Genomic DNA, 10,245 nt, shown 5'->3' with positions numbered 1-10,245 from the left:
ATATATATATATATATATATATATATATATATATATATATATATATATATATATATATATATATATATATATATATATATATATATATATATATATATATATATATATATATATATATATATATATATATATATATATATATATATATATATATATATATATATATATATATATATATATATATATATATATATTATATATATATATATATATATATATATATATATATATATATATATATATATATATATATATATATATATATATATATATATATATATATATATATATTATATATATATATATATATATATATATATATATATATATATATATATATATATAAAATAAAATATATTATATATATATATATATATATATATATATATATATATATATATATATTTAATAGTAATATTCCCTTTTTAAAATCAGGTCATTCTCAGCTTCTTGTCGGTGTGACAGCACACAGACAGAGGCCACTCCCATGATAGTTGATTGACATGAGCGCCTTACCTTAGACCCGCCTTCATCGAGCTGAAACGGTCCGACTCTGATCGTGTGACTCAGGTGCAGAGGAAGACATGAAAGTCTCAGATTAAGCGACTGAGGTGTTCTGTTACTGGATATAATAATGAACATAGCAGTCGTCATTTACTCCTGACATCTGAGCCGCTGAAAAGTGATCCAGATCTACACTGCATCCATGTTCATGCGAATCGTTCTTGATGCAGCTTCACCCACAGCTTGTGAGTACAAGTTTTTTTTTTTATCTATCTTTGCAAATGGCCTTTCTTAATAATGTGCTAGTTAGCCAGTTCCACAGCTAAACACGGTTAAACGTGGCTAAAGTAAGCATTACGACTCATCATCCCATGGCACAGAGGGGCGGGGCGAGCAGAGCTCATTAGCATTTAAAGAAACATGAATAGCTCACTCTAAAAAGGGCTTATTTTAACAAGGTAAAAAGACCATTGAGAAATTTTAACCAAAGTATGTTATAGACTTCCTTTTATTAAGACCCTAAAGAATCAACTTGTGGAAAATGGTAGCCTGGAAAAATCCAGACCCTAATCTATTAAGATTAAGGGTCTGGGATAGGCCTATGTCTCACTTCCTGCTTCCGGAACGCGGAGTAGGGTAATAGAACTTCCGGTCATTGCTAGTAACGCTACTGCAACGATAACAACAATGGCAGCAGTTGTTCTCGAAGCGTACCAGGTTGCTCTACGACGAAACACTACGCAAGTCTTGGGTGAGATTAATAAAGAGAGATGAGGGGCCTTCTTTTAATATTCTCCGGGGCAGCACTTTCGTTTGCAGTTTGCATTTCAACAAGGAGAGCATCTACGTCTCGCAAAGTGGTCGGAAGAAACTTAAAATACTACACCAACCCGGTTTCCCTGGAATAACTGGGGGGACGATCAGCCCCATCTATGTATTCCCACCAATGATTGTAAATAAAACAAAATTCGATTAATTAAAAAGGATGTTTTATCTGACACATGTATTACACTTATCTCTGCTATATAAATACACTTGACTTTGACATTCAATAATATCACGTTAAGCGTTTTCTCCCTCATAGAAGCCCATTATATGGAAACAGCTTAACGTGGTTTAACGTACCTCAACAGCGATCAGGAAAGACCGAACTTCTGTTAAATTTTACTTAATATAAATACTTGCTGCTGTCAAAAGAACGAGCTCTTATTCAGCATATAAAGTGATCGCCCCCCATAGAAGTCTATTATAACAAACCATGTTATGCTTTTTCCTTAATGGAGTTATATAGGGATAAAACGCTTAACGTGATATTATTCACTTTATATGCTGAATGATATTTCATTCGTTTGACAGCAGCAAGTATTTATTATAACTGAAATTTAACAGAAGTTTGTTTTCCCTAGTCGTTGTTAAGATACGTTAAACCACGTTACGCTGTTTCCTTATAACGGGCTTCTATGAGGGAGAAAACGCTTAACGTGATATTATTCACTTTACCTGTCGAATAAGGACTCGTTCTTTTGATAGTAGTTAGTGTTTGTTCCAAGTAAGGTTTGACAGAAATTTGGGGTTTCCTGGTAGTTTTTTACGTACATTAAGCCACGTTAAGCGTTTTAGAACGTCCCTAAAAAGCTAACCGGAACTGCCGTCTCCCCACTCAGAGACGTTCAATTGTTGCGTGACATAGGCCTATTGAGCAATGAATACTGCCTAACTCGAGGGGCGGCACCAAGCATGCATTTAAAACTCTAACTGCATGCAATTGGATAACGCCACGACCAATCACAACAATACACGCTTAGCTACCAGCAGAGCTAAATGATGTTTCATTAACAAAGTTCGGAAGAAGCGCGTCAGATGCTTAGCGTAAACATCACAAGTCAATCAGCTCCATAGGTTTAAATACAGCTGACTCACCTCAATTCACTCGATGGTTTATCAGTAAACCTCCACCACCCCATCTCATCACTCCGAATTCTCGCTACTCCTATTGGGGGGTAACGTACTCTGGGTTCGGGCCACTCCCGAGCTCGGAGCCCTTCACCGGACAGCACGCCAAACATGCACTACTATTCTCCGGCTAATTATATGTAAGCGTGAACTCGTGAACTGATAGATTAAACTCTTGCCGTATCCAGTCGGCAAAACAGCAAAAACGTCCTTCTTGCAAAGGAACGATTCGAGTTTTCTGTTTTCTGTTCCTCTTTTATATGGAAAGCCAAGTCTAACTCGTTCATTGTAGCGGCCAAAGCCGTTTCAAACAACTTGTTGTTCATCTGTAGCAACAGCGATCTTTCAAAGTTTACTATATGATTCGGACGTCGCAGTGCTGTCATCATCAGCTTAGCTCGCCTCTGGCCCGCCTACATCAGATACACCGATTTGATTGGTTCCCACAATTGCTTACGTATTGCAGTAACCTGCATCATTGCTCGATGCCAGAGTGTCTTGCAGAGACAATTCAAATTGTGCTCTCGCGAGACCTCTGGATTTCCAGGGTAGGAAAATGGGCATCTGATTAAAAATGAGCTGGATGTACATAAGCAACGTGGTGCTTGATTTCACTGTGATTATGACTGTGGACAAATGAGACACGTATGTCACAACATCCATCAAGAGAAATAAACATTAGCGACCGCCGCTGACACTTCATGTTAAAGGCCTCGTAATGATTTCTAGCGCAGCCACATGATTGCTCTCTTCGTCAACATACACGGCTAAATGATTGGATTTCTGTGGCGTGCAAAGATTTCCCATGATGCCCCATAAACCTATACAGAATGTACAGGAAAAGTCATGTTTTATGTTTTATGAATGATAGTAAGTGAATTACAATTCAACGAAATTCAACACAGGTAATGTATTCCAGTACCCCTTGTGCATAAAATCAATCACATCAAATATTTTTTACTATTTAACTCAAAATCTCAGAGGGGAAAATCTTGAACAAGTGTTTTTTAAAGAAGTCTCTTCTACTCACCAAGCCTGCATGTATTTGTTCCAAAGGACAGCAAAAAAACTTAAACTTTTAAATACAGCATGTTCAGTATTTAAAATGACTGCTTTCTATTTGAATATGTTTTAAAATGTAATTTATTCCTGTGATCAAAGCTACATTTTCAGCATCATTACTCCAGTCTTCAGTGTCACATGATCCATTAGAAATCATTCTAATATGCGGATTTGCTGCTAAAGAAACATTTTTTTCTTATCATTATCATTATCAATATTTAAAACAGTTTAGTTATCTTTCTTTTCAGGATTCTTTAATGAATTAAAATATCCAAAGGTCAGCATTTATCTGAAATAAAAACGTTTTGTAACATTATACATTATACTATTCTTTTTAGGAAAGAAATTATAGAAATGAATACTTTTATTTAGCAAGGATGCTGTAAATTGATCAAAAGTGATGATAAAGACTTCTTCTGAACTTTCTATTCATCAAAAAACTGAAAGAATTCTATTCAGCTGTTTTCAACAACAACAACAACAAAATAATAACAATAATAATAATAATAATAACAATAAATGTTTTTTTTAGCAGCAAATCAGAAATCAGAATATTGATAATGATTTATGAAGGAAATGTGACTGGAGCAACGAAGCTAAAAATTAAGCTTTGCAGGAATAAAATAATTTTAAGATATATTTAAATAGAAAACAGTTATTTTAAATAGTAAAAATATTTAAAAACTGTACAGTTTTTGCTGTACTTTAGATCAAATAAATTGCTTGGTGAGCAGAAGAGACGTCTTTAAAAAAAAAAAAAAATCTTACTGGTCAAAAAACGGTTGACTGACAGTGTAGATTTAAGTGGTTTGGCTGACTAAAAAACAGTTGATAATCTCAGGATTACCGTGTCCCAGCTGCTGTTGGTTCGATGAGCATCCTCATGACTGTGGCTGTTTCTGCTGTGCTGGTATTCAGCGTCATGGTCATGGTTATCATGGTCATGGTCATGTTCCCCTCCACCGAGGTTTAAAGCCGTCAGAAGCCCTTCGAACTCTGGAAATATATATATATATATATATATATATACACACACACACACACATAAAAATACATAAATACAAAAATACATAAAAAATATATATTATATTATATATATATAGTTTTAGTTTTTGTAAATGATAACAACACTGAGTCTGAGTTATGAAAATTAATTGCTCAACAGATGTATTCTATTGTAGGATTCTCAGACAGTCATACCTTGAAGCATAAGATCATCTGTGCCGAAATGGTTGAAGATGTAATCCAGGAAGTACTGCTGCTCAGGAAGGTCATGTGCTTTCATGCAGTCTCCACGCAGGGCGTGATAGAGGACGTTTCCCATCACAGAGTCCAGCTCTGTGTGCATGTGATCGCCGTGCTGATGGCTGCTCTCTTCCAGGATGTCCTTCATAGTGAGACAGGGCTAAAACAAACAGATAAACGCAAGACAGATGTTGCCGTCAGCGTCAAACGTCCATCATGTGTCAGTTTGGGCTGCGTCTGAAGAGGTTTGCTGTCAGTCTCAATGCCAAAAGTCAAGCAGCAATTAGCCTTTGCATGAATTTACTTTACAGACATATAGCTGACCCTCATGTTGTGTTCAAAATTAAGTACAACTTTTAGTTTTCATTGCCCAAAATTAAAGTGATATAGATTCATGTAACGGAAGAAACCTCTTTGTAGCTTGTCATAGAGTAAAAACATATCACATGAAAGAGAAATTGAACAAGACTCTTTAGTGTTGAGTCTTGTGTTGAAACTTTGCATGCACATTCATCACCTTAAATGAGAAAAAAAATATATAAAATCAAAATTAACAGTATTTTAAGCAATTTGTAAATCAAATATGGGTCAAATTAACTCTTCACAATGGGAGGGCTAACAAAATAAATCTTAATCTTAAGGACTAATATAAGTAAGTTGTGCTGACCTCATGTGTGTCAGGCTGATAGTATTTCTCTATATCGTCAAACATCTTCTCCAATCCCTCATTTTCAGTGATGTCTCCATGAGGAGGATGTTCGGTGGTGCTGTTATGGCTGTGGTCGTGGCCGTAGAGCGTTTCGATGAAGTGATCGGTCTCTTCGGCCCAGCTACCCTCCTGTACGGCCCTGCAGGTCTCCAGCGGAGCGCTGAGGAACAAACAGAATCCAGGAGCCACGGTGAAGAAATCCTCCATGTGAAGCCCCTGTGAGCTGCTGTAGTTACTCAACAGCTGAGAGAGATGATCCACTGAAAGACACTATATACAAGAGACAGAAAGATGAAGATGAAATAAAGATGGAGACTATTCAATGAGAGACTTTATGTGACCCTGGACCACAAAACCAGTCATAAGTGTAAATTAGTCGAAATTGAGATTCTTACGTCATCTGAAAGCTGAGTAAATAAGCTTTCCATTGATGTTTGTTAAAATAGGACAATGTTTGTCTGAGATACAACTATTTGAAAATCTGCAATCTGAGGGTGCAAAAAAAACGAAATATTGAGAAAATCGCCTTAAAATTTGTCCAAATGAAGTTCTCAGCAATGCATATTAATCAAAAATCAGGTTTTTATATATTTATGGTAAAAAATTTACAAAATATCTTCATGGAACCTGATCTTTACTTTATATGCTAATGATTTTTGGCATATAAGAAAAATCGAAAATTTTGACCCATTCAGTGTATTTTTGGCTATTGCTACAAATATACCCGTGCTACTTAAGACTGGTTTTGTGGTCCAGGGTCACATATGTGAGATATATAAGGGATGTTTTTTTGTTGTTGTTTTTTGTTAAGACTTATACATAATCTGAAAGCTGAATAAATAAGCTTTCCACATTGACATATGGATTGTTAGGATAGGACAATATTTGGTCGAGATACAACTATGAAAATCTGGAAACTCAGGATGCAAAAAACCAAAACAAATCTAAATATTGAGAAAATCGCCTTTAAATTTGTTCAAATGAAGTTCTTAGCAAGGCATATTACTAATCAAAAATTAAGTTTTGATGTATTTATGGTAAGGCGTTTACAAAATATCTTCATGGAACATGATCTTTATTTAATATCTTAATGATTTTTGACATAAAAGAAAAATCTGTAAGTTTGACCCATACAATGCATTTTTGGATGTTGCTACAACTAAACCTGCAATACTTTAGACTGGTTTTGTGGTCCAGAATCACATAAAAATTTTGTATTTAATGCAACTGTTTTATATAAAAGTCAAGACACTGGGTGAAGCCACTGGTTTTTCATCCACTGGTCGATTTAAAATTCTGTTTTACATTTTGAAAAATAATTGAAGATTGTTGGATTGTTTTACAAGAAATACTATTTCAGTCTTTCTACTTTAAAATGTTGTTTATTTCAATGTTACACTGCTGTTTCTTTGTAATTAATTGCAATTAATTGAGTGAAAATTGTTTGCACAAATTTACTATTGCTTCTAAGTTTACAGTTTCATTCTATATTCTATATTTATATTCTGATGGTTTTTATAAAGGGGTTTGTATATCATTTGCCTGATATGTTATGAAAATGGTTTTAGGAATAAAATGTTTTCTTTTTTCCTGGTTGTTGACAGTATTTTCTGATTTGTTTTACCCTATTCACCTGTAGTGTCTTCTTGCCTTAAAAACTGATTTATTTGAGATGACTTATTTTGAAGATGAGCTTAGATGATCTCGGAATTCAATCTGTTTGAAAATAATATTTAATTTAGCCTTTTTATGGAAATGTGTTGCTGCTAACAAACCTAAAGCCTATAATAAAAAAGTTAATATTTATCCAACTAAAGAGACTTTTATGGAGGAACACACATCTCCAATCTACATAAAAAATAATGTTTAAAGTAATACAAAGTTCAATGTACAAATACAGACATGCAAAACTCGACACAGTTCCTGTCAAAATCTCATAACCGTGGTACATTGTTAACTACCACTGTCCTCAAAAACAAATCAAACAGATAAAACAAAAAGATTTCTAGAAAGTGTCTTACTATTGTGGAGACGCACTGTAAATTATTAGGATTTTACCGTTTCACCTCTAAAGAAAAAAACTTTGCACCTATATGACTGATTAAATAAATGGTCAAATATATAAAGAAATAAAAATAAATACATTTTAAAAATTATAATCTCAGTGATGTTTTCAGAAAAACAATAACAATTTAATACATTTTTTTTTTTTGTTAATTGTTTTCCCCCCCAGAAAACCATGGGTTTATTGTTCAGAATTTGATGGTTATATATTTCATGAAGCAGGTGTATAAATGTTATAGTTATAGGGCTTGAGTGTCACAGCCTCGGAAACCTATAAGGCTAAAGAGTCAAAGCTCAAACACTTTTTCTAGTGCTTTTGGTGATCAAGATATGTTGGTTTTGTGAATACAATAAAACCAAAATAGCAAACATTGCCTTTTATCTTTTATTTTTTTACATAACTGATTTTACCCGAAGACCTAATGGTTAAACTCGGTTTTTTTAATAGTTTCAAAATTGTTCACCGTTTAAAATATTAAATGACCCAAGGAATTTTCTGGCAAGCTTCACGCAAAGTTACATTATCCCGGTAATGTTGATTTTTGGTTCAACGTTATCAGTCTTTACAAATGTTCTAAAAACGTTAAAATAAAGCGTTTTAAAAATGTTTTAGAACATTTAGAGTACATTTATAAGTGATATAATGTATGTAAAATTAAATGGAAATAAAATGTTATAAAAACGCTAACAATGTTTTTTTCTGTCCTGAAACATTTTAATGGACGTGAAAGTTCATTAAATGTTTTTTTTAAATGTCACAACTCATTTTAGAACATTCAAAAGTAACTTTCCATAATGATTGTAAAATGAATTAAATGGAATGTTCCCTAAATTTTCGAATAACCAACAAAAAACGTTTTTAAACATTTATCTGAAAGGATAACTGAAGGAGAGCGAAACCTGTTTATATATATATATATATATATATATATATATATATATATATATATATATATATATATATATATATAACGGTTTACCATTTTAAAATAGTAAATGAAACATTTCATTTCATTTTTGCTCAACTTTTATTATTGATAGAGTGTTTGTTCGACGTTATCAGTTTTTAGAAAATGTTCTAGAAACGTTCAAAGCTTTTTCTTCGTGAATCATTTAAATTTGACATTCATCTAATGTTTCGTTAAATGTTACTAGCTACTTGTTTTAGAGCATTCAGAGAACATATAAAAATAACTTCCCATAATATTTGTAAAATGATGAAATGTAATGTTCTAAAAACGTTACAAATATTTTTTTCTTCCTAAAACGTTTTAGTTGTAAACGGTTAATGAACATTCGAAAATAACATTTTCAGAATCTAATGGGAACGTTAGTGAAACATTCGTAGAACATATTTTTGTTAGCAGGGAACATAATCATACATTTTAAATAAAGATAAATGCCACAAGTTCAAGCACAACATGTCCCAAAAGTGCACAACAGGTGTTGAACGATCTCAAGTCTTCTATACTGGAAAAAGTAACTTGTCACAGCACAGGACCACTTCAAAGATAGGTCAAAAGGAGATTAAAGATTTATTCTCTCCAAACAGTTATTAACTTTTTAGCCTATATACGTTTCATATCCATATGCTTAAACCTATAAACAGTGATTTACGCGCAAATTCTTCAGTCAGATTTATTCTCTCAGCTGTAGCGCACGAGCCTTCACCCGCCGTGTGCGCGCGCTGGACCTCGACCTTTCCAGAAATATATCCTACCTTTCCACACGACACGCCGGAGCACTGCACACGGTTCTCCAGCCGTTCAAACAGCGAGTGAAGAGCATCTTCTGTGAGGTACTCTTCACCTGGAGCCAGCAAGTTCACGACTTTCCCGTAGATGTCCTTTTTATCGCCAAGAGCGCCGGTAAACACGCCGAGGCAGGCGAAACACAAAAGCAGAACACCTCTAGTCTTCATAATTGGTGTGTTTTGCCTCGATTTTCGGTATTCAGAGGGGTTTTCAGGTGAGATGGTTCCGCTAGACTGCCTGAAAACACACACGCACAGCAGCTTTAAAAATCCTCACACGGGTGATACCTGCTCAGGTAGAAGCTCTGCTTGTCCTCTGATTGGTCACTTCTCCACCTGCACTCAAATACGTCTCATAAAGGAGGGAAGCCTCTTCCGTTCACCTGCACTGAGGGGTTCGGACAGGGGCTGCCTGGTCTGGAGATCACATTTCCAGACTTTTCAACACTTGCCTTCTAGAAATAATACCGAACATGTGATATTTCATACACAAAATGACTAAGAAGAGCTGCAGCATATTGAAATGCTGCACATCAATACCTCTTCTCTCAGAATGGGCCTAATTACACAAATGAGGGAAGCATTCATTGAATGGAGAAACTCAAATAGGCACATTTGGGAAACAATTCAACTGGTGGTGTTAAATATTACAGTTTGGAAAAGATTGCATGCTGTACATATAAGGCCAGATTGTCTTTCTCCTAAAGAGTCATTTATCCTATTCATACATAAAGTCAAAAGTCAACTAACTGTGTAAAGGAGACCAACTGCTGGTAATATCCAAAACATTTCTATAGTCATTAAGCTTTAAAATCTGTCTGGATAGGCAGCATTTGAAGTTGTAAAATGCTGATAAACACAAACCTGACACATCACATTCTATATTAATGCAACAAGTTATCTTGGCAACAGTAAACAAACACAATTAGGATGAGGAACTTCATTGCTACACTGT

The 10,245-nt window shown here is 34.3% G+C and overlaps 1 protein-coding gene across 1 annotated transcript in view; it reads right to left on the bottom strand.

The window, feature by feature from the left end:
- LOC141290268 (zinc transporter ZIP4-like) overlaps nt 1–9,458 on the bottom strand; it is a 20,567-nt gene extending 11,109 nt beyond the window's left edge. The window contains exons 1-3 of the mRNA XM_073822457.1: nt 9,258–9,458; nt 4,720–4,924; nt 4,367–4,515 (exon numbers count right to left, since the gene is read on the bottom strand). Of these exons, the coding sequence (XP_073678558.1) occupies nt 4,367–4,515; nt 4,720–4,924; nt 9,258–9,458 (555 nt within the window). The remainder of the gene's footprint in view (nt 1–4,366; nt 4,516–4,719; nt 4,925–9,257) is intronic.
- Nucleotides 9,459–10,245: the final 787 nt, after the last annotated feature.

Source organism: Garra rufa, chromosome 17 (assembly GCF_049309525.1).
Source record: "Garra rufa chromosome 17, GarRuf1.0, whole genome shotgun sequence".
NCBI lineage: Eukaryota > Metazoa > Chordata > Actinopteri > Cypriniformes > Cyprinidae > Garra > Garra rufa.
This window is presented reverse-complemented; position numbering and strand designations above follow the sequence as displayed.